The sequence below is a fragment of the Lampetra fluviatilis genome, chromosome 13, assembly GCF_964198595.1.
Source record: "Lampetra fluviatilis chromosome 13, kcLamFluv1.1, whole genome shotgun sequence".
Lineage (NCBI taxonomy): Eukaryota > Metazoa > Chordata > Hyperoartia > Petromyzontiformes > Petromyzontidae > Lampetra > Lampetra fluviatilis.
The window spans coordinates 8,934,778-8,960,640 of NC_136287.1; the positions used below are offsets into that span (position 1 = coordinate 8,934,778).

General features: G+C 41.5%; 1 protein-coding gene across 1 annotated transcript; it reads left to right on the forward strand.

Annotated features, from left to right (window-relative positions):
- The first annotated feature begins 18,166 nt into the window (after window positions 1-18,166).
- CDO1 (cysteine dioxygenase type 1) lies at window positions 18,167-25,632 on the forward strand. The gene is made up of 5 exons (XM_078862263.1): window positions 18,167-18,769; window positions 20,459-20,536; window positions 21,997-22,157; window positions 22,656-22,825; window positions 23,912-25,632. Exons 1-5 carry the CDS (start codon window positions 18,585-18,587, stop codon window positions 23,939-23,941), a joined length of 624 nt encoding a protein of 207 aa, XP_078718389.1. The 5' UTR covers window positions 18,167-18,584; the 3' UTR covers window positions 23,942-25,632.
- The last annotated feature ends 231 nt before the right edge of the window (window positions 25,633-25,863 follow it).

Here is a 25,863-nt window from a genome sequence, read left to right on the forward strand (position 1 = left end):
TGTGAACAAGAATGCACCTTCTGTGGCTATCGACTTTCCTTATATCGAGCAAGAAAGTGAGACATTAACCATGCCAGTCATCCAAGGCTATTAATGGATGACAGTTCACAAGCGTCGTAGGTATATAAATGTTTATCACCACAAAATACAGCTACAATATGTTTCAATTGCTTCAGTTCAAGGCACTCTTGCATGTGATAGCTAATACACATGTATGTCAGTTTTAAAACTGAGGCCATAGAGGCCATTATGCAAAACGTAACCTATTATATATAAAAACAATCCTCTTAAGGCAATGTGATTGATGCATTTGTTCAGTTCGTTAAGATAAGATGATATTGCTGTGACTCACTGTTTTCGGTACATGAATTGAAATAGAAGTTGCACATTGTATTGGCAAAATAAACACGCTTAAACGTGAAGCATTTGCTAAATAACACAAGAGCACATTTTCTCCACCAGCTTGTTAAAAAATGTTAAACTTTATACACAATAACATGTTGGTATATATATATACAATTAATAGAGAGATCACTGATTATATTTAGAAGCTTTAAAAGAAATTTAATTGTTTGGAATGTCCTCCTTTTTTACATTCCTTCCAGCACCTGACAAACACAAAGTCATGGTCACTAGAGTGGATAGTGGTCACGTGCTGCAGGCAGCACTGCGACACAAAATCATGACCTCTAAATGCAATGGCACCCTCTTGCGACCACTTATAGATTTTCCCACTGCTGACTTCAATATTTGCCTCGGTTTTAACTCACTGAGGCCATCAAATGGCATAAACTTGCGTTGCAACACAATGTATTTTTTTTTTATGGAGGTTTTACCATTCGACAATAATATTTATATTTTAAAAAGTTTTGCTGACCGGCATGGCGGGATTGACAGACGGACGGTCACATCCAAATTACGCCCGTGTTACAAGTTGACACTAAAACAAGTATCTCAGTGCCTTAATAGAACGGCAGTATTTGTACCCTACCACAGTCCTAGTTTTATTTTTACCATTTATCCATCTCAAATAATTCATAAAAGCCTAACATGGAAATAAATGGAGATTGTCAAAAGCATAAAAGGCAAACTGTGATTGTGTGTTATAACTAAAGTTTGAAAGCCAAGACAATGATTATAAAATTGCATCGTGCATCTCTCTGACTGTTCTTTGAAATCGCAGTTGCAGACCACATTTCAAGTTGTAAAAAAACAGCCCAATTCAAGTTGTAATAGATAACAGTTCATACTTTTTTAATTGAGCAAGGATATAAGAAATTGACAAAAGAGATGATGGAAGGGGCTTCCAAAGTCGATAAGCGTGAGCGAAGATGCGGATATAAAGAAGTGTTTTGACCTTCGATGTGGTGGTTGAACCACTATCACCGTCTGGTGGGCAAAACAGTCTGGTGGACTAAGGCCTCAACATAGCTTCAGGAATAAGTGAAGTTCACGGAAAACATTAACCAAAGTAGTTGCTATAAAAGAGTTGTAAGGATAAGACTGATCCCCAGTGAGTAACTTAGAATGAACCAGAGAGCATTGGATCATGAATCAACTTAACTGCATTGCATTCCATCAAGTAATAAGGTCAGAACACGTGAAAAAAATATTAAATGATACTGCATGGGCATGTAGTGATTTTACCCCTCCAGTTACCTGATGAATTGTTACAATTTGGGGGTCACACAAACAAATAATTTTAATATATTTTTTGGACACTATCGTTTTTGTGTAATGTCTGTCCCATTTGACAACCACTACTGCAGCTTTAAAAATGCTGATATTGCACATTTAAATTTTAGATTTAACAATTTACTCATGGATGTTGAATTGTCTCTGTCTATTGAAAGTTATTTAATTTGGCATTACTACTTTTCCGCTGCGCTGCATTTTTCCCATCAGTGTAGAGTGAAGGCGGATCAACGTGTTTCTCAGGTATAAATGTCAGCATCGGACAATGCGATTGCATTGATGATCCCTTATAATGAGGAAACGGTATCCCGTTGCCTTTCTGTTTTGCTGGTCTCGATGAAAAATCCCACCATCCTGTCTCTGAGCTGGTGACAATTTCAAGGCCGAGTGCAGAATGTGTGCAAGAATTGTGATGTTAATCTTGACACGCAGGCTTTCGCGACCCATATTATCTCTATATATATGTTAAAGGGAAATTTGTGATTATGTGTGTCTGTTCAAAATGTTTAGCGTACTTCCCGACCTGCAACAAACTTGACATTTTCCATGTGGGTTAGCGCGCTGCGCTACGAACCCGGCGACCCGAGTTCGATTCCCGCTCACGGCCACCAGTGATGACGATTATTTCAACCGGTCCTGGGCCTCCCCTAGGTCGACTCAGCCTGAAACAAGTAACACTTGTGGTGTGTGAACATCGCCATTGGGGAGACAAAGGCGGCCGGGCATGGTGAATCCAAGTTCCGGGCGAAGCCGGGTAGTAAAGCTAGTTCATAATAAAGGGTTTTGGGTTAGATCGCGTAAGTAGAAATGTGTCGTAACCCTCCACCACCCAACACAGCCAGTCAGGTATGTCACGTAAACAACGCGCCAATTAGTGACTACTTCAGCCCACCGGTGTGTTCGAGAGTAAATCCACAACATTTACAATTTGAATACGACGTTTCGCTGATAATTACATCCATCATCATCGGGCAAATCGCCCGATTTCAACACACCGGTGGGCTGAAGTAGTAACTAATAGGCGCGTTGTTTAGGTGACAAACCTTCCTGGCTGTGTTGGGTGGTGAAGGGTTACGAGTTACGACACATTTATACTGACGCGATCTTCCCCAAAAACCTTTTTAATTAATTAATCTTGACATACAAAGCATTCTGAATTGCTGTTGAAGACAACTCTTTTTCTTGAAATGTTTACGATTCCTAAGACCGTGGCTTAATGTCTCACTGGATATTTTCTGCAACACTGTTTGGGCTATCCTGGGAGTTGGGATCATAAGGCACTGCCACATTTGATGTGGCTGAACTTGATCTGTGCTGATGCAGCACGGATCCCTCTTGCAAACTAGCTAGATAACTGGCTAAATTGGACTTTCTGTGTAACAAATGTACATTTCAAATCTAGAATTAAATGTACATTTATTGATTGACTAGAGTACGCCTATCCATAATAAACCTATATTACTACACCATATATGCAGCCAGCTATGGCTGCAGAGTTTGGTAGTACATGTTGTTTATGTCGTTTATTGTGAAAATTAGGTCACAGTTCCTATGACCACTGTTTCATTGCTTTTATGGCTTTATTTTGGTGATTTTCGAAAAGTTTTTTGGTTTGGCCATGTTTGTTTGTTGTAGTACAGAGTTAGACTGATGGCCTTAATCTAAGTTGTCTTGTGGTTGTTGTTGTTGTTTGACTTGCATGCCACTGGGATATTTGCACAGGGTTGGTGTACGGTGATTTTTTCTGCAATATTTTGCTGCCTTTTCTTGGATTTTCTGTTTGCACATAGTCACTTTAAGATGTTTTCTTGTTCATGTTTTTGTTTTTTGTTTGTTGCGGTTGCACCCGATTCAAGAGCCGAATGGCTCACAGGGCTATACCTAATAAATTAACTTTGAACTTTGATATTTAACACATTCCTGCGAAGGGAGCTGGTAGGAACGTTGGGTTGCTCGGTCAATGGCCATGGTCAACGGTGGCGTGGTGTATTCCGCAAAATATGGCCGACTGTCAGGGCGGGCAGAAGCCGGCGTGAGTAGGTTAAACGTTGAGTTTTAAAAGGGCACTACAGGGTGACCAGCCCCTCCCCACCCAGCCCCACCCAGCCCCTCCCCACCCTCCCCACCCTCCCCACCCAGCCCCTCCCCACCCTCCCTTCCCCACCCAGCCCCATCCGCCCCACCAAGCCCCTCCCCACCCTCCCCTCCCCACCCAGCCCCTCTCCCCCTCCCCACCCAGCTCCTCCCTGCATGACGGACACAATCATCCCTTGTGGGCTGGTGTAACCAGGAGGTTCCTACCAGTATTATTTGCACCCTGTATTCGTATGATGCCATGCACAGTGTCTTAAGGGACAAATAAAGCGAGATGAAAATGCCAAAACAGTGTTCTGAAATAAAGCACTCCCTATAACTGTTCCATATATCGCACAGCATAGTTGGCTACGTGCGGTGCGAAAGAAGTTCGACATACACACCGCACACGCTCAACACATTCATGATACAAAGTACTCGCCTAGCGGCAACTGACACGTCTTCAACTTTGCCCAATTGCCCAGCAGAGGTCGTCCGCTGAACAGCAACGCGTTGTTTTCGCTATCTGAAATCTGCAGTCCCTGTCGTGCCCAGCTGGACGCGGGGCCGGCTCGAAAGGGCACTTGCACGCGCGCTCTGTGATTGGCTCAGGCTGCCGCGCCCCCGACACTGATTGGTGGAAAGTTGCTGGACTCCCGTCACACCCTCTCGGGGAGGGGGAGGGCTTTATCGTCAATATGCGAGACCAAAATACTTCACGTGTGAGCACACATATAAGGGGGAGGGGGGGCGAAATAACATTACTGCTGTATAGGCATTCAGGATGTAGTTTTCTCAAATGTACCAGCAGATTGTTGTTGGGAATGTGTTGTATTATTACAATTGTAAAAGCTAAGTGAAAGACTTGGGCTAGTTAAAAGAATGTTTATATTTTCGATTTAAAGCTTTCGTGACTGCAGGGATTCATCTTCTTGGTTCTTTCGGTAAAGTCACATAGAAGGGAAATAATAAAATAATAAAAATATGAAATAATAAAATACAATTCTCACGACGTTTCGGCCACAACGCAAGCAGCCGTCTTCAGGTGAAGAACAGGTCTGTCGGAAAGAAATAACCAAGAAAATGTTTTACAACTTGAAAGCAGCAGTAATTCATTACAAACTAACATCCATTTTATCCACAATGTACTGTCGTACACACATTTTTGAAAGTGCACAATCATAATATTGCAGCTGATGATTAATATTTATGGACGCCATTGAAGCATTTAATGTGATCGCTGAACGAAAAAGTCTGGAAAAAGTTATGTCGTGTACAGTAAAAATAGTAATTAAATCTGCGAGTGTGTGGCTTTCTTCGGCCGGAAACTTTTGTCCCAGATAGTTAAGATTGTACGGTCATATAGTGTCTCCACATTACAACAGCAGCCACTATCACAGTGCAGAATCACACTTGCCCCTTCCAAAGGTCATGTGCGGAGATCAATCTCAAAGCTCCCTTAATATGCAGAGCATGGTGACGGAAGGTAATTTTTGAACAGATGTGGTGTGTCGACTGCATGTACATCACTGTCACGCTCACATCGCAACCCCGATTCGCACGATTTACATTTCCGTAGATATGTACACTCACGCATCATAATTAAGACCTCCATTCTTTATTAATCCATCGGTGCCCTCCATCCAAGCGACGTTCAACATCGTGTTGGGTTCTTAATAATTACCGTTAGCAATAGCCCGCCCGTCGTTCTTCGTTTGCAATCGTCATTTCACCGATGTGCAGACGTTGCAATCTAACGGGATGTTAGGAATCTACGAGGAGGGTTAAGTGAAGTCATCGGCGGCTGTTGTCGATTCAAGGCCGTAGCCATGGAGTCAACATTGGGGGGGGGGGGGACCAAATCTTCCAAGGTGTCTGGGGGTCCCAACCCAGAAAAATATCTAAACTTGAAAAATAATTTCCTGCCTAAAATATAATTTAAAAGAATCACTAACACATGGGATGAACTTTTTATTCATTTTTTACAATGTCTAATTGTATTACATTGCTCTATTTTTCCTTTTGTACCATTTATTGTTTCATTGTATGTAATGGCAGAGATGAAGGATTCATAAAGTAAAACCATAACCACAATCATATAAACAGCAATCTATGCGTTGATTTACATGAAGACAAGTCCAGATATTGTGGCCAAGGTTTAGCTTATTTGTTGTTTTTATTTACATAGCATAGCAATTATTTTATAGCAATATATTGGGGGGGGGGGACATTTTGAGCATATTTGAATATTGGGGGGGGGGATGTCTCTCCCTCCCAATAAAAATGTTAATTACGGCTTTGTGTCGATTACCCCCACACCACCACCACCACTGCTAAGCACGCGGAACTCTCCACACACAGAACCTGTCGCATCATGTCACTTCGTATCGTTTTGTTTTAGTTCTTCTTTTCGGCGGGGGGGGGGGGTTGCTCGGCAGTGACCGTAAGAGTTCAAACGTCTCAGGGTTGACGATGAGAGTGGGTGTACGCGTTCGGTCGCATCGTTTTTTTATTTTTGTGGCAGACGAGAGCCCTCTTTGATTGGCTCGGGGCAGGCGCGCCCCTTGCGGGCACCGATTGGTGGCCCGCGCTTGGCCCTCCTGTCGGAATGTGCCACACCCCCCACCCACCCAACCGTGTCTGGTTTTGCTTCACGCAAAAAAAAACCCAAGGAGCGTGATGGAGATGTGCCATCACCAACGTCTGTAGGGGAAGGCTTTTTTGTGTTGTTCCTTCTTTCTGGAAAACCCCGGAATGAAAAGCGCCACTGTGGCCGTGATTTGTTTCCCCCCCCCCCCCCGATAAATCGACTTTTAGAACAAAAAGCTGCACTCTCGTTGAGAAGTGAAAGCCAACCTTTGGGAGGACATTGCGTCTATTTACAAGACAGAATGCGCGCTACTAAAAAGTTGTGACCGGGAAATTGTTTATTTTTCTTTACAAAAAAAACACACTAAATCCTGTACGGATTTATATTTTAGATTTCATTCAAAGGTGTTTCAAGAGATTTTGATCAAATGACGATGATATAAAAAAAACAGTTTATACGAGTCATCTTCTTGGTTCTTTACAATTAAATCGGTTCTTTACAATTAAATCGAAGTTTATACGAGCTTCATGTAAATGTTTCATTAAGCAACATTTAGTATGTGTTAGTATGTGTCACAGCAATACAAAAGGTATGCCCATGCGTGGAAATCTCGTGTTTGTATAAAAAATTAAAATAAACTTGTTGCATTACAGGGACAAATAGCCCCAAAGAAAAATTTAACGGGAAGGGCTTCCGTAACAGTCTATCAAACAAATCCACATGAAACAAGGCAAAAAAACAGTAAACGTTATCCTAAAGTACACAAACCTTACAATCACTTATAGAAATAGGACATTCATCTTCTTGGTTCTTTCGGTAAAGTCACGTAGAAGGGAAGTAATAAAATAATAAAAATAAACATAATAAAATACATCTTCTTGATTCTTTCGGTAAAGTCACGTAGAAGGGAAGTAATAAAATAATAAAAATAAAACATAATAAAATAATTCTCCCCGACAGACCTGGTCTTCACCTGAGGACGGCTGCTTGCGTTGTGGCCGAAACGTCGTGATAATTATTTTATTATGTTTTATTTTTATTATTTTATTACTTCCCTTCTACGTGATTTTACCAAAAGAACTAAGAGGATGAATCCCTGCAGTCACGAAAGCTTTAAATCGAAATATAATAAAATACAATTCTCACGACGTTTTGGCCACAATGCAAGCAGCCGAAACGTCGTGAGAATTGTATTTCATTATGTTTAATTGTTATTATTTTATTATTTCCCTTCTACGTGACTTTACCGAAAGAACCAATAAGATGACTCCCTGCAGTCAATAAAGCTTTAAATCCAAAAATAGGACATTATATGTTGGCGTTATTGACAGTTTTTAGTCGTATTTCGATTCTAAATGTACTGACATATGTATGTATGTTGAACTTATTTCGCAACGTGCATAGCCAGCCGTGATAATTAAATCCTTTCATACGCGATTATATTGCTGCATTTCCATGACACACATGTGCATGTGTACGCACACATGTATTGTTTCATTTGGCGGGAATGTATTAAAATGTATTAAAATTAGAGCGCATTCAAAATCTCTAAGTAAAGAATGATGCAGAAGAACAACCCAAACGTACTCTCAGCTGGGGTGGAAATGGAGGTAAAAAAGACGTGAACTTGAGATCATTGCCATCGAGTCTGAGTGGAATGCTTGGGAATGGTTTGGGGTGGGTTGATGAGCCATGTGTTGTGACCCAAGTGATTCGTGCAGTTTTGTTTTGAGATGCAGAGGAATGGAATGAAATGTTCTACTTAAGAACTGAATACTTCGAGTTACTGCATTGGCCTGCAGGAGGAGACATAAATAGGGCACAGGAGATATTTGGACGCGCAAGAAATGCATGTTTACCTCAACATGCGTGTCTGAGAAAACAACACCAACGATTTGTTTCACTTCTGCATTTGTTAGTTGCATGCAAATAACAAAGAGGGTAAATCAATCTTAATTTTTGGAACTTTCGTGACTGCAGGAATTATTATTTGGTTCTTTCGGTTAAGTCACGTCTAAAGATAAAATAATAAATTAAATTAAATAATAGAATACGACGTTTCGATTGCAACACAAGCAATCATCATCAGGTATAATGAAATAGCGACATAAAATCTAACCAGAAAACTATAAACAGACATATTAGCAGACAGATATCACCAAGATACATAGAGAGAGCAACACAGGTAACAGAGAGAGGTGATCGTCTCTGTGGGGTGGCCTTAAATAGACAGAGGAGGGCGGACGCAGAGAGAGGGAGGGGGGTTAGAAAAAATTAGCATATCAATGAGTGGACAACAAAACGTGGTGCTGCAAGTGCGATGACACGGCAAGCAAGCCTGAAAATCAGGAGAAGGACACACTAAAATTAAATAACCTAGTAAAATATCGAAATGTAATGTAATACAACACAGAGGGTCGGTCAACACACAATTAACGCATAGCCTGGTTGATTACGTATTTCAAAGATTGCTAAGTTAGAATTTAAGTGTGAACATTCCAAAGAGAGGACACAGGCAGAGAGAACAAGTAGTCAGAGAGAGAGAAAAAAGAAGATAAGTTTAAAACTTCCCCGTAGAAGTGGTTCAATCTTAATTTTAGAACTTTCGTGACTATTACATTACATTTCGATATTTTACTAGGTTATTTAATTTTAGTGTGTCCTTCTCCTGATTTTCAGGCTTGCTTGCCGTGTCATCGCACTTGCAGCACCACGTTTTGTTGTCCACTCATTGATATGCTAATTTTTTCTCTAACCCCCCTCCCTCTCTCTGCGTCCGCCCTCCTCTGTCTATTTAAGGCCACCCCACAGAGACGATCACCTCTCTCTGTTACCTGTGTTGCTCTCTCTATGTATCTTGGTGATATCTGTCTGCTAATATGTCTGTTTATAGTTTTCTGGTTAGATTTTATGTCGCTATTTCATTATACCTGATGATGATTGCTTGTGTTGCAATCGAAACGTCGTATTCTATTATTTAATTTAATTTATTATTTTATCTTTAGACGTGACTTAACCGAAAGAACCAAATAATAAAGAGGGTAAATCTTGACTAAAAGCTTTCGTGACTGCAAGGAATTCATACTCTTTGGGTCTTTCGGTAAAATAACGTAGATAGGTATTTTGTTATTTTTAAAAATTCTCTTTTAACCTATCTACGTGACTTTACCGAAAGATCCAAAGAATAACAACGAGGGTGTTTTCATTCTCGTTTCTCCATTTGCAACACCGTTTACTGACCTGCCCAGAATATAAATGACAAACAACAAATATTGTTAACATTGTTCCCTTTTTTTACCCGAGAAGCGAAAGAATGTGCCAGGGTGCAACGCTTGCTGGCCAGTGATTCATGCAGCTCTGTTTTAAGATGTACTGAAATATAAATGCAATGTGATACTTCTGCTTTAAATACTTCGCTTTAATTGGCATGCAGGAGGACGTGGAAATAAGCCACACTCCACAGACGATACTTGGACACACACGCATGTTAACCTCAATAAACACGCGTCTCAGAAAGCACCAACGATGTTTTGATGTTCTTTTGAATTTGCCAGTTGCATGTGGATAACAATTATGCATTTTAATATCGTTTCTCCATTTGGTGGGCATGCATCGTTGGAGAGTAGATCAAATACCCTCTGGAGCAGTGGGTCTCAATCGGGGGTACAGGGACCCCTGGAGATACGTGGCAATATCCCAGGAGGTAGGTGAGGTGATTTCTCAATGGATTCTTGCAGTCACGAAAACTTCAAATCTAGAAGTGAAATTATATCATACATGAGAGTCGTTGGTGAATAATCACGTGTGAATCTGCCAATATTAAAATAAGTACGATACATTTTAAATGCATTTTGTAACCCAGAACGATAAAAAAGACCTTTCTAAACTCACTGATCGTAAATAACGTGGCTTCCAAGAGTAACAAGCGAGCGCACATGAATAACGTCACGCATAGAGAGAGCTTCTGTTTATTTTTTTGTATTTGCTTGCAGTTACTAGCGAGTTAGAATACCTCACAAAATGGACAATCGGTTCAAATATTGATGTTCCTTATTCGTCCATTTCTTTCTGAGAGCCACGTTCGGACAGGCAAGTGGGTACACTCGGTTGAAACACAATTCAACAAGGAGTAGAGTAGCCAACAAAGGGTGAGAACCACTACTCTAAGAGCTCCCTCTTTGTTGGTGGGCCTTTCATGGCAAGAGCAGGGCAAATGCAGCGTTACCTTTACACTGAGAGACAAGCACAAATAGACCACGCACTGACATAGACTGCCATGCCGTTTGTAAATGTGGGTGCGTAAGTGGGTGCGTCAGTGGGTGCATCCCTAACGTTCCCGTTTCAAACGATTTCTCGTTAATGACGCTCCGAGCCGGTAATGGTCATAAAAAAAACGTCGACCAGTTTACCATTTAGCAACCCGAATGCATGGATTTTTAAATGACTCTACGTAATTTTGCGAAATATTAATATGCCACGTAACAACTTTAGAGTGCTGTACTGTGCATCCAATCACTCCGATCTAAATACTGAAATAAAAGTAGGATAATTAATATATCTACTACAATGCGTTTCGGGAAATAATGACACTTCATGTAATGTGGAATAAACCGATGTTGAAATGTGAGCTTACAAAATCGAGACAATTACTCATTTGATAACTGAAACATGTTATAATTATCAGCTTGGCTGGTTGCAAGAAATGGCCCTCTATATAAATAAAAGGGGAGAAAGCATTTAAACACGTCATGAGTTGTCAATGGAGTGGGAAGTAATCCGCTGACACTGAAACCGGTGCTAACCGGAATGATCTGGTCTAAAACTGTGGGGTGTTCAACACACAGCAGAAGAGGGGAGTTGCGGCAGAAAACATGCTGCTATGGTGGTTGTCCTGAGATACCTAACATATACAGGGGTTTAACACGTAGGCTTTCGCGACCAATATCATCCATAACACAGGTTTTTTGGGGTAGATCGGCAGTGGATACCCATAGTTATTTATATGCATTCATTAATCCCCTCGCCCCAATTCGCGCAAGAAGAGCGCACAAGCGTTGTCATCATATCTACCCCTCTATTTAAGGAATGGAATAGGATGATTTCTCCACAAATCTGGCTGTCGCCTGATGAAGCTAGTTGTAATTACTGGCGAAACGTCGTACTCAGATCGTAAATGTTGTGGCTTTGCTCTCCAACATTATATATTTATATTTATGCGATCTAACCCCCCCAAAAAAAACCTATATTATGGATATACACGGGTATCAAGGCGATGTGGTTAGTACATGACGAAATCTATGATGTGGTTCTGCATTCCAAACCTACAAACCTGCGCATGCTCCAGTGCAACTATTTATTGACACGTCAAGGTTTACTCGACTACAGAAATGATGTAGGATAGCGGTTCCCAACCTAACATCCTCACCAAGGGAATGTACAATTTCAAATAACTAGTAGCATTTGGTGGTCTGGATATTGAAAAGGGGTCCGCACACTCGAAACAGTTAGGAACCGCTGATGTGGGACATTCAATAATTAAATAAATGATGGCTTTCAGATAGTGCATGTGCACATGTCATGATGAACAAGACGTATATAAAAAAATTACAACCCTTATCAACTTTGTCAGATTTCGATGTAAATATTGATCATGTCTGGGCAAATAACTGCAAATTTTGCATTTCATTTGAACAGTTTCATCTTCACAATATAATTGGGATATACAGCATACAGCTTATAAATACAACCACATCTCAAAATGCTGTACTGGGAATAGTTTTTAGACAGAGACAGCCATAGGGAGAGGGAAAAGAAAGGGTTTGAATTTGGACTTGAACAATCAACAGCACGGATGTCTGTGAGAAGGGAGTTCCAGACTATGGAGACAGCAAAGGGAGAACAAGTGATCTCCCACTGAGCAAAGATTGACTGAATGCTTCGACAGAAAGATTTAGTTTCTGGAGCAGAGAGAACGTGAACGAGCGTAAAGTGAGATGACATTGGCGAGGTAGGGAGGAGCAAGTACATGGTGGTGGGGGGTGAGAAGTCTAGCAGTGACATTTTTAATCATCTGGAGTTTGATGAACAGGGGTTTGGGTAGGCCGTGACGAAGAATATTGCAAGAGTCAAGTCAAGATGTGATAACTGCTTTTTACACACTTTTATTTAACTCACTCTGTCTGTTGTTGTTGTCGTATCCTCAAATCTTGTAACTCAATTTTAACCCACTTCCTAATGTGGTATCGACTGCAAACTTGGTATACTTATGTCATACTGATGACAATACTATATTCTATCATTAAAAAAGAAATAATTTAAACCACCTTACGTTATGGCAAGCCTCGGGGCCACATTTCATTAAAGCGTGTTTTAAAAAAAGTTTTTTTTAAATATTACTTATTGTGTTTAGTTTGTTATGGACTACGTAAGGTGCGAAAGAAGTTCAACATACATATATGATGAAGGTATAGATGGGTGTCTTAGCAGTCGCTAGGATCTGGGATGAAGAAATGAGGGAGTGAGAGTTGTTGCACAGGTGGAGGTATGAGGTCCTGCAAAATTCTAGATTTGCAAGAAGAGGGCTCAGGATCAATGACGGCTCCAAGTTTTTGCACACCGTTTGCCAATCTCATGTCAGAGTTGAGGAAGTGCATGCCCATACTGCGGTCCTTACGAAGAGTGGAATTTTTTTTTTGCCAATGAGAACTTCAGTTTTGGTAATATTTAGCTGAAGAACGTTTGGCCTAATCCTAGATGGGAATGCATCAAGGTAGGATTAGGTTGATTGAGTCAATGGCAATGTATAGCTGTGTGCAAATAAATGATTTTGCAAAGCAGGAGGATGATATCAGAATCAGAATATGTATTTAAACTGGAGGAATCCGATGAAAACAGGTAAGTTCCCTCTAACATTAATCATGGTTTCATAGACACCCCCTCGAGTCGACTGGAGTTGACTTGATCTCGAGTTGGAATAAAACTCTAATTTGTTGAAAGAGTGGCATTTATATAATATTTCCGAGTTACTAGAGATATCACATGCGTTTAGCAGGTCTTTATTACAAATACATATGAACAAGACTTTCCGAGATATACTTGCTCATAAAAGGTCAATATCACATGCTTACAGAATATTTGTTTAGTGTTAAGGTTTAACAGTATCCCCACTGCTTGCTGTATGTTTCAGTAATATATTTAGACGAGCCCGTGAAACGAAATCAGCACGGTGAATTCGGGCTCCAACCCCAAAATTGATGGCTCCCTCAAGGTGAGTATGTGAGAATGCGTCCTCTCAAGCACAAATTTGTGAGTATTGTGACTTATCGATAACTTGGTATTGGATTTGAGCATGACAGTGGTGCTGTGTTATTTGGTAATTCAAATGAGAAGAGAAAAAAACCCCTAAGCATTGTCACCGTTTCGATTTGAAGCTTTCGTGACTGCAGGGATTCATCTTCTTGGTTCTTTCGGTAAAGTCACGTAGAATGGAAATAATAAAATAATAAATGATTATGTTTTATTGTTATTATTTTATTATTTCCATTCTACGTGACTTTACCGAAAGAACCAAGAAGATTGTCACCGTTACTGAGCGGCAGAGTCGCCAAGAGCCGGGGACGGCTGTGGAGGCTGCTGCCGGCTGAGCTGCACGCTTGCTGCGAGGGTTTGTGGCCTCACCCCCTCGGACTCCTTTAAGAGGGGCGGGGGTCGACCCCGGGATGTTGCCACAATCTTTACCACGGTAAAGGGATCCTGAGCAGAGGTCGCAATCGGGTACCCGATACCCGTACCCTACCCGATACCCGGCTACCCGTACCCGGTCGGGTACGGGTACCCGTTTGCGACCCTGGTGCGGCCGGGTACGGGTAGGCCGTGAGTCACTGGTGAGTAACCATTTGTCACTCATTTCCCAACGTCTTGTCTCTTCTCACAATTCAAGGTCCTAGAATCAACCCACCCGTGCCTGCAACATGGCTTCATCCCAGAGGTCGCAATCGGGTACTCGATACCCGTACCCTACCCCGCTACCCGATACCCGGCCGGGTACGGGTAGCCGGGTATCGGGTACGGGTACCCGTTTGCGACCCTGGTGCGGACGGGTACGGGTACGGGTAAGGAATCAAAACCCGTGTGCGACCTCTGCCTCACCCCCTCGGACTCCTTTAAGAGGGGCGGGGGTCGACCCCGGGATGTTGCCACAATCTTTACCACGGTAAAGGGGTCCTGAGGCTCCACCGCAGGGGGACGAGGACCGCCAAGAACGGCCCCTGCCCTGCTCCTAGGGGGGAGGAGGGAGCGGGAGCAGTGGGGAATCAGAGGGACAATGAGGCTGTGTCCAGAAGCACATCCACTGCTCCGATTGTGCCTGGAAAGCTCTACTGTGTAGCCTGGCATGACGTGGTGAGCCATGCCCAGGTGCGAGGCACATACCTTGTGAATGTGCAATCTCCCACTGGAACAAATGACGATTTTGGTGGATTTTGCCAACAAAAATTAACATCCCATTATAATATACACTTATAAAGTGTCTTTCACCAGAAGATCACAAGGCCCTGTACAAAACACACGCAAGGCTCATACCAATGAAATCCAACCCCAAAATAAATGATTCCAAGGAATAGAATAAAGCCCTGAAAATTAAGTTGCGTCTTAAGACGCGATTTGAATGAAGCGGTGGGGGGTTGTCAGCAGAGCGAAAGGCGCCAGTCGAAATGAATTCCACATACTCTTAGTTCTTTCGGTAAAGTCACGTAGGTAAAACAATGAAATAAAAATTTATAAAAAATAAATTCCACAGCCCGGGGAACGCAAAGAGTCAAAGGCCCGGTCACCCATCATCATCATCATCGTGCAGAGACGCGACCTCGACACACACACACACCAGGCCAGACTCGGAAGAGCGAAGTACCCTTGTTGCAACATATGGGCGAAAGAGGTCTTGAATGTATGGGGGAGCAGCATCATTGAGAGCCTTGTGGGTAAGAAGAAGAAGTATCCTGAACTCTTTTCGAAACTTGACCGGTAACCAATGGACAGATGTCAACGCAGGGATGGTGTGTTCAGCAACAGGCGTGAGTGCAAAGATTTTGTTGGCGACCTTAACAGTTGCAGGGAAATGACAGCAAACATAATATAATGCAGTAAACATTCCACATCATTTATGAAAAGCGCTTGTATGTAATGTATATTGGTCTTCTTTCGCAACGTACGCGACCAACAGTGCTTTATTATCTCTTTACGTATCCGCTTGTTTATCTGCAATCTTCACTTTTCTGTGTTTCTCTATCTCTTGCAGCTCTGCTTGTCTTAGTCATTCTCTTTATCTCCATTTGTTTACAAACCTACTTCCACATTTATTTGCACTTAGCATTGCACATTCACAAGGTTGAAAAATGTCTACAAAATACCAAAGCGCCTCCAACGTCCCGTGCAGGCGACACAGAAAGTCTATTGTCGGTTATAAGAAAGACCTCCCGTGTAGTCTGCATTATAGCCTACACGGGAGGGGTGTTGTTTGGCTACAATGTGTATTGCAAAAACACGTGTTTTGCGGAACCAATTTCTCTCTGTTTTCAGCAAGCGTTGAACCGAAACTAAACGTTCCAAAACCGATTGAATTGTAACCGGTTCAATTCCTTTCTGAAACCGACTTGCAATTTCGATGTGTAATTATGATTGACAATTGTAAATGTGCGAGTGTAAATGTATCCTTTGTATAATATTTTACTACTGCTGTTGTACTTAAAAAAAAATTATTTGGTTGTTTTATTCGAGTTTATGAATGATTGCAACAATTGTTTAATGTACGCACCGATGTAACGGTCCTCTGTAGTTTTCTGCCACGGCCAACCACTTTGGGCTGGACATCTGTGATGAAGCCGGTAATAGCTTATAAGGTTTTCTTTTCCAGCTTTAAAATGTCTACGGGTTTGGATAACCGGAACCGAAACCAACAATCAAATTGTTCGATCCCTCGGTATTAAAATTGTACTGTTAATATCCAAAATACCTTAATCAGGGACCACCTGATCACTCAACCTCGACACGATTTTTGCCGGAGGGGCAGAAACTTTCGGCGTGTTAGAGGCAACAGGAACACCGGGACAAAAGCCACACTTAAGAGATAACACACGTACACATCTTTAAATCTACGTTATCTTTTTTACCATACCGCACCGCCAAATCAGGAATTGTATTAACATCGAAATATCAACGCAATATTGTCCGTATTATTCTGGAAGAGGACTTTCTAAAATTCAATGAATATTAAGACAAAGGTCCACCCGTATAGTATTAACGAACTCTTTGGGGCTGTTCGTGAGCACCTATAAAAATCGGCACAACACACGAGGAAGTGGATGGGTCATCGCCACGCCCGGCCGCCTTTATTTCCAAATCGGCGATGTTTCCACACCGCACCAGATGCTCGTTTGTGGCTGAGTCGACCTAGGGGAGGCCCAGGACCGGTTCGGATAAAATCGTCACTGGGTATTGGTGGCCCTGAGCGGGAACTGAACTCGGGTGGCCGGTCTCGTAGCGCAGCGCGCTAACCCCTACACTACCGCTCCCCTAATACTATATATTAATCCCACATTCACGTACAAGATGACGAACCCGCACTGGTTGAGGATGGTCAAATAACCCCCACGAACCACATGGCATGGGCGGGGGCGGGCGTTCATCCAGCAGTGGCTTGACAACTACGCTGCACATGTAGTACAATATGCATGGCTTATAAGTACACGTGTTATTTTTTTAACTCCAGAAGAAAAATGATTGTGCTCATTTGCAATTCTGGTCCCGGAAGGTTTCGTTCCGGTTAACCGTTTGCCAAAAGAACAGGCTTAAACCGGTTTTCTCCCTCCCGTGTTAATCACAATGCGAGTAATGTTGCTTCTGACAAAACAATTCATCGCCTTAGGCGTCAAACCTTAAACCCCTAGTCGTTTAGTGCGGCTTGAGGGCAGCTCTTAGAATCGACAAATTCGTTGCTCAAAGCTTGGATTTTGGATCGTTGGGCATTTAAACTGAATCTCAGTCTTCGAATCCTGAACGTCGCCTGCTGTGACTTTGGGAAACTTCTCAGCATCACTGAGTTCTCAGAAAAAAAAACAATGGTTGTGAGGATATTTCTTTTATTCGCGTTCTTAAACTTATTCATGATTTTTTTTAATAACTCGTAGCAGCAGCTGATAAAGTGCACAAAACTTGCGCGAAGAGATGTAACCAGAAACAATGAAAAGGAACCGAACAAAACGAGACGAAAAAGATTGGGGAAACGAAACCGACCGAGTCCATGCCTCATCCATCCTGAATTCCCTCTAGGTGAGCCTATTCTTGTCAGCCGCCGGTGATGGAGAGGCTTTGTAATGTTGGCTGCATGCTGTTACAGTGCACAATTAACTTCATTTTTCCTATGGCCACGTACCTAATAAAGATTATCCCCGGTTCGAGTACAATTTTCATCGAGTGAATCATTTCATCCGCTTTTATTTTGCTTTCAACTTGGGCTTGAATGAATGCCGAACACATTACGATACAGAGTGCTCCTGGCAATCGCATTCCACCGCTATCCGAACAACTCCTTGCGCAGGCGATTTCATCTCCGTGAACAATGCCTCATTGATGCACAACTTAAAACGATCACGATTTAAATTGCGCTGAGCTGCTTAGCATGCAGTGCGGGGGTGGTGGTGTTGGCTCGTTGTGGTTGTGGCATTGCTATGTGTGAACACAACAACAACAACAAAAAGTCCGCCCACCCTCCCCCCACGCTTAGTAGGACAGCATCAGCGGCTGCTGCCTAGAGGCATATCCATGACGTCAATGCCACGTCTCTGTGGCTGTCAGCGCCTTTAAAAAGCCAGCGGGAGCCACAGGGACAGCAGTGCTCACCACTAGCTGGCTCGAGAGAGAGAATCGGCGTTAGTGGTTGGAGAGAAGTAGGGGAGAGGAACGAGACGACAGCCGATAGGGGTGTGCAAGGCAGAGCAGAAAGAGTCCACTCCAGAACGAATCAATTGCAACCGGCGAATGATTCAAACAGATTGAGAGGGAAGAGGTCCAGGAGCTTAGATACATATCACAGCCGGGTGTGGTAAGTGTTGGGTTTTGCGCATCCTTTGTCAAATACTTTGACTCCACCCCACCTCCGATAGCTTTTGGCTGTAACATCCACATATCCACATAAAAGTAGAACGCCGGCTAGCATTGCAGAGATTTCGAGATGGAGAGTAGCAGCAGCAGCAGCATCGTGAAGGGCAAGCCGAGTTCCCTGGACGAGCTGATCTCGGTGCTGCACGAGCTCTTCTCGGGGGACAAGGTGGACGTGGATGAGGTGAAGGCTGTGATGGCCTCATATCCGCACGATGCGACCGACTGGGAGCGCTTCGCCAAGTTTGACAAGTTTCGGTAAGAATGATCTCGCCCCTACACTGGATGCAAAGACCCAAGCAGCACACATTCCACACACTCCAAGGCCCGCATCAATCCACCACCACCACTCACCCTTATCAATATCACCATCATCATCATCAGGTATGATCAATTCACTGCTGGATGGAGGCACACACACACACCGCCGCCCCTCGCAAGCAATTGGATTTAGGATTTGTAGGGTGCTTGCAGCATGGGTCGTGTTGGGTAGGATTGGAGTAAAGTAAAATCTATTTTAAAGATCAAACAAGAAAAAACAATGCGTATACTGTGATGTACTTCACACCTTTAAAGTGTGCTCGTATTATATAAGAGTTAAACCATGCAATGGGATTATGACTTCGATGCTAGTTGCGGTTGTAATTGCAACCTCTTGTGGACCATTTACGAACGTGCGACATCTAAATTTGTGAAACTACAAGTTGCAAGGCGTTGTTATTCCACCATGTTTACATACATTGTATCTTACACGAGAAATGTAAGTGAATATCGTATAACGCATCGGAAAGCATACAAAGCAGTTATCACACACTGCCCAATATTGATTATAATGCAAATCTGCATTGGACAAATAAATAAGCCGAAGCCGAGCATTGTTGTGTGCTTTGAACACGGTTGCCTGCACACGCTGCCCCCCTCCACGCAAAAGAAAGGACTGGAATATAAATGAACTCTCCCGCTCTAGCCAACTGCACTTTCACCAAACTGGTACCGTGTGCTGTTTGTCATGGTATAGTGCCTTTCGTAATACACACGGAGCCATAAAGTGCTTGTGCCAATAACTCCGCTGAGTAAAATGTGCTTTGGGATCTTTAAAAAAAAAGATTATGGTAGTGAGTGGAGTTTTCATGATTGTGTTGGGGATGTGGGAAAATGCCAGAATGACGACCCTTTCCCTAACTTGTTACTCCTGCCAAATGTAATTATTTGCAATTATGGGGTTGTTAATCGAAGTGAGATAATTACAATTGTCTTTGTAAAATTAATGAGATAATTTGAACTAGTGTATACTGTATACACAGTGTTTATACTAAAGGGACAATATAACATTTAATAAATTATGATGAAATAAAAATAATTGTTCAAAGTTTGACAATGATGCCAGCGCACGATGACCTAACTCCATAGTGGGATCTTAACGTCCACAGTGAAGCCAGATGGCACATTTTTTTACGGTTAATATGCCCAGAGTATTAATCAGGGTGGCCTGCTGGATTAGAACCGCGAACCTCTGCAACAAACAGCCGGTGACATGGCCTTGCGGTAGCTTGTTTTGTTTAGGTCACCGCACAGGGGCGTAAACAAAACGTTTCAAATATATAGAGCAGTGGTTCTTAGCCTTTACTGCAGCCTGGACCCGTTTGGTTCTCAATCATGAAGCAAATGATAATGTCAATAGATACATGTACTTAAGTGCCCGTGCTTAATGTTTCTTTTCGATTATTTACCTTCTAAAACAAATCTGGCCACGTCTCGCACCCCCAGAAAGGGCTTCTCGCACCCCCAGGGTGTGCTTGCACCCCAGGTTAAGAACCACTGATCAAGAGCATGTGCATATGTTTACTTATGTCCTTTGCAATGTTTAATGAAATGCTTGTTTTTATATTGTCTCCGTGGCACTGTAAGTCCCACCTTATTTACAAGTCTCCCTGTTGTCTGGTGTAGGTATACGAGGAACCTGGTTGATGAAGGCAATGGAAAGTTCAATCTCATGCTGCTCTGCTGGGGAGAAGGTCATGGCAGGTGAGAATCCTATATGTTTCAACAAGATAGTATTTACACATTGAAAACTGGTACACTCTTAATTTTAAAAACCTTGCTTTGAAAAGCGAATACTGCGCAGGTGCCATAATTATCTATCGTAACATTAACACCAGTAAATCCTTAACCATCGTTTAACAAATGGTAGACACCATGGCTATGGTAAAATATAATCATTTACAACCGATGTGTCAATCCACTTCCAAATGAAGTCCCCCTACCCAGTAAACATGCAACGTTGGGACCAACATTGATTAACATTGGTCCCAACGTCAACCAACGTTTGTCCAACGTTCGCAATGCTTACTTGCGTATGTCGCGCCGGTCATGAGGATTGTTTGACAAAACTTCACCACTCTTGTTATTGTGGGTTGGTGAAGGCGGGGGGGGGGGACCAGTTCATGTAGCACCGATGTGAGCCGTGGTAGAGAATTAAACTCAGGTTACTGGCGTTCATAGCATTGTGCGCCGCAAACCACTGTGCTGCATCTCCCACCAACATATGGCAAGGGTTAAGCAAATAAATAAATAATACCAAAGTGAACATTCGCTTTGCAACATCAAGTACAAATCATTTGCAGTGCAGTTAATGGAGTTTGCACAGCAACAGTGAGTAGGTCAAAGATGTTGCACAGCTTGTTATTATTTCCATAAAAACAAAAAGATGCCCATTGTGCAAAATGTATTTTTCGCAAAGCAAGGAACAAGGTATAACTTTGGGAGAATGTAATCCACAAGCACCTATTGTGCAAATGCAACATTTTATGTTGAAAAAAAAGCAGGCAATATCTCCTTAATTTTAATGAATATAAAAAAGTGGATATGGTCGATTGTGACAATTTTGAAAAATAGCATAGGCAGTATTCTTTGCTATATACCATTGAATTGATCATCAGGGTCATATTTACTGATTGTTTTATGGTCTGCAGACTCGAAGTTTTTGGCTTCGTAATTGTTTTAAGTTATGCAATAGAGTAACAACACTTGGTCACAGTTTTATTCAGTAGTAGAACGCTAAATTTGTCTGTTATTACATGCATTCAAATCACATGTCACCGCAATATTTTACTGTTTTTTCTCAAATATAAGTTGAATTCTGTTTTATTTACAGCTTGTATGATGTCTGTACGTGTAGTTCAACAGTGGACGCTAAAGATCTCATGACGTTATTCGCAAGAGCAGGCCATTGTGTGCCGGCGTCATTGTTCAAATTTGCCAAATTCGAAAAATGACAAATTATTCTATTGGTGGAATCCACAAAGCAACCGATAACTTCGTGAGACTTCCCTAGATAAACGACCACAATAATGATACTCTCATGTAATTTCATGCCGGGCTAACATTTATCTGTATGAATGTGTGAAATTTGTACTTGTTTTCTTGACCTGTTTTTATTTTATCCTTCGTTTTGAAATTAACAAAAACACATCCCTTGTGCTCAGCTCCATCCATGACCACATGGACGCCCACTGCTTCGTGAAGATCATGCAGGGCCAGCTGAAGGAGACGATGTACGAGTGGCCGACACCCAGCACCAAGAAACAGGAGCTGATCAAGAAGGCTGAGAATCTGTACTCTGAGGATCAAGTCACATACATCAATGGTACATTGCACACACACACACCGTGACAAATTATTAGAAAGGCACCGAGTAGTATTAATATATGCTTAGGCAGATAATTCTAGGTTTCTGCTTAATAATCCAGGCACACTACTGTTCATGTGGCCAGGACTTCCCTACATGACTACATTTTTGCAACAATTGTATCATTTGTATGTTGACCTTTTTTGCTCTGTACATAGATGACCATGCTAATCTGAGGTGCAGGGCAGGACAACAAACTAACCACAAACACCATGAATACCATGGTAGAGCTTATATATTATTGATACTACAGGCATTAATTATATTATATTATTTGATCTGCACCATCTTTGTTTAAGGCTGGCATATATATACGCATATATGCACACATTTAAAATCAATATAGTCTGGACTTTTTTAAAATTCTACATTGCATGCACTCGTCTTGAGACTGTTGGAGTAGTACATTGAATTTTAACATGTAAACTCTCTCACGTGCGGTTGTGTGACTTGCAGACAGCATTGGACTGCACCGAGTTGAAAACGTGAGCCACTCGGAGACGGCTATCAGTCTGCACCTCTACAGCCCTCCCTTCAGCAGCTGTCATTGCTTCGATGAGCGCACAGGCCACAAGAACGAGGTCCAAATGACCTTCTACAGCAAATACGGCGAACGCACACCCTTCGTAAGTGTTTTTGCCACACATTGTGAACGAACTTCACGTATTGATGAAAGCATCCCACATTATTTAAATTGCACGTGCCATTTATCAGACCTATTGCCCCTGTGTGCAATTTGAAACATAGGGCCAAGTTTATTAATTTCCCCTGTGGTGTACTAATTTATACAACTGGGGTGAGAGGCCGGGCCCTCAACACCAATATAAATGGGTACACCACAGTTAGTTGATCGGCAGATGGTGTAAAGTGTGGATATTCCTATATCTTCCAAGGCGCAAGGCCAGCATGGAAAAATAGCCCAACTGCAACCCAGGGGAGCACTCAAGGGTACCCTTTAGTGAATGCCCTTCTGCCAACAGTGGCATGAGCAATACAATTCATGGCTGCACCTTTTTTTAAATTCAAGAATTATATATATATTTTTTACATTTTGACAATTTCATTCACATTGTAATGTAAACTCTATACCCAAAACCACTGGCATATTACCATTCCCACATTACCTATCCATTGTGTTTTCAGATATTGTGCCTTTTCGGTTCAGGATGCATGTTATTTATAACAATGTTGGACTGAGGTAAAAACAATTTTGTGTAGATTGCCAAACAATGTAAAATATCACATCACTGTCCTGGATGAAAAACGGTGACATTTAAACAGGTTTATTTTCTTCAATACAGCAAAATTATGTTGGACAGCAAAAGTGCATGAAAATGTATCTAGAATATTTCCTGCAAGCGAGGTTCATGACAATGCAAATGTTATTCATGATGTGTAAAGATTTAAATGCATACAGGCAGTTGTGCAAGACTATTACTAAACATTTATTGTCTGTGAAGATTAATAATTTAAGGTGGTTGGCTGTACATTATGTACTTTTGGATGTTTTATCGTTTGTTTACAAGCAATGTGATGCCAATGATACAAAGGTTCATTTTGCACGAATGCATTGCCAACGAGGCATTTAACTCATGGCAGCGCTTGCATTTTTGTGCAATTGTGTCCTGTGTTATTTGTGTTTTGTTGTCGGAGCTTTTGTAATACTTTAAATATTGAATGTTTTCATGTTGGATGTTTTATTTTGTCAACAGGAGGTCAAAGCCGCTGCTGAGGACAACTAAACAACTTCTATCAAGAACTAGTCATGGCAAGAGGTGGATTGGCAAAACATCACATCGATCAGTTAATCACCAACATTGACTTGTTTTATTCCAGGACTGTGTGCTCAGAACGTTTATCAAAAGGCTGAAGCTGCAATGTCACTAATTTTAAGTCACTTTTAACAAACTTTACTTTTTCATCAAATGGCAAACATTCTGTAAATCTGTTAATGCTCCAGTGAGAGGTTACTGGAGTGCATTGCTTGAGATGTAATGATTATTACTATTATTTAATTGCACTTGTAGCTTTAGCAATGGTAGATACTAGCTTAATTTGACAGTAACAAACCATCAGATACCATTTTGGCGAATAAAATGAAAATGGTCACGTTTTAAACAAGTACAGTAATGTAGGTGGTGGTCATAGCGCCTATTGTAAGTTTGCGCATCTGCTTATTTTATGAACAAACACCATGATTCTGTTCGGATTGACGTCAAATCACGTGAGTTACAAATATTCTGGGCCAATCGCAATGCAGAAACTGTTAGTATGTTCACACTGCAAGAGTCAAAAGTGTGACAGAAGGAAGGTCGGGAAGTATGTCCTTCGTGTTGTGCACTGTAGAATGTACAGCCAGAATAATTGTTTTTCACATATGCATTATACTGTTAAAGTGAAATGGTCATTGGAGTACAAAATAACAATTTTTACAATGTCAGTGTCACTGATTTAAAATGATGATGTACATTTATTTTAATGCACAATAATTGCAATATATGCAATAGATCCTCATTTGAGTTTTTTTTTAAATGGCCTTTTAAAAATATGTAATTCTTATTTTATCATTCAAATCTGTGGATTGTGGGGGTGGGGGGTGTGGAGGGTGTTAACAGGAAATATATATATTTTTTCTCTTGTTTATTTTCTTATTCAGGAATGTATTGTGTGGAGGTTTACGTTTTAAATCTGTGTCCCATTTGTGAAGTTGATAAAACTGTCAACAATATTCTCTCTCCTTTCACTTACGCAACTAGACCGTAACACACATGTATATGCCTTTTATCGTACGAAAACAATCATCCTGTAGCGTCAAGCAGACAATTCATGTGCGTTTTGAATTTCCCTATCTGGCGAAGAAAAGCCTATTTAATATAAGGCGGTCACAAGCAAATAATACAGTTTAAAGGAGGTTAGGTATGGCCATGCAAGGGAGAATGTTTAAAGCTAGGTGGTATCTAAGCGAGAACCCTAACAAAATGATAATTTATAGTGTATTGTTTTACCCTTAATTACATAATGATTAAATACATGAATTACATCACTGAGGAAAAAACGATTGTTTAGATTTTTTAACGGAGAAATTGCGAACATTTTATCCGCACACTAAAACACTAAATTAAAAACTATTTTAAAGTTTTCTTTCCGACTGATGATGTGGCCAATGTCAAGTTGTGAAATGCGTGCCTGCTGGGAATATCTGTATTTTTGATACAAGTACACATTACGATGTTTTCCCACATGCATTACCCCGTGAAGTCTTCTTCATTAATTTACCTCAATTAATGACATGGCAATGCATATACAGTAATGTTGTAAATCTTGTTCAATCACTTTTCACACTTGGGTGGATTTTAGGGCTGGCCTTACAATGCATTCAACGCTTGTACTTTTTTGGTTTTAAATGTTTCTAAAATAAACTATAAAGTATCAATCAGCTGTTGAGTGTTTTGTTCCCATACGTGTGGGGTGGCTTTTTAATACTATACGTGCTCTATAACGCAAATTGACACTTCAGTATTGCAGCAGAAACCCAACAATCTGCAGTGAAACGGGGGTCCTACTCACGGATCCTGTATTTGGCGTTCTCTGGCCTGACTGGTGAGACGAGGCCATGAAGAAGGCTGTCTCTGGGGTCGATCAATACGTTTCAAAGACAATGCAT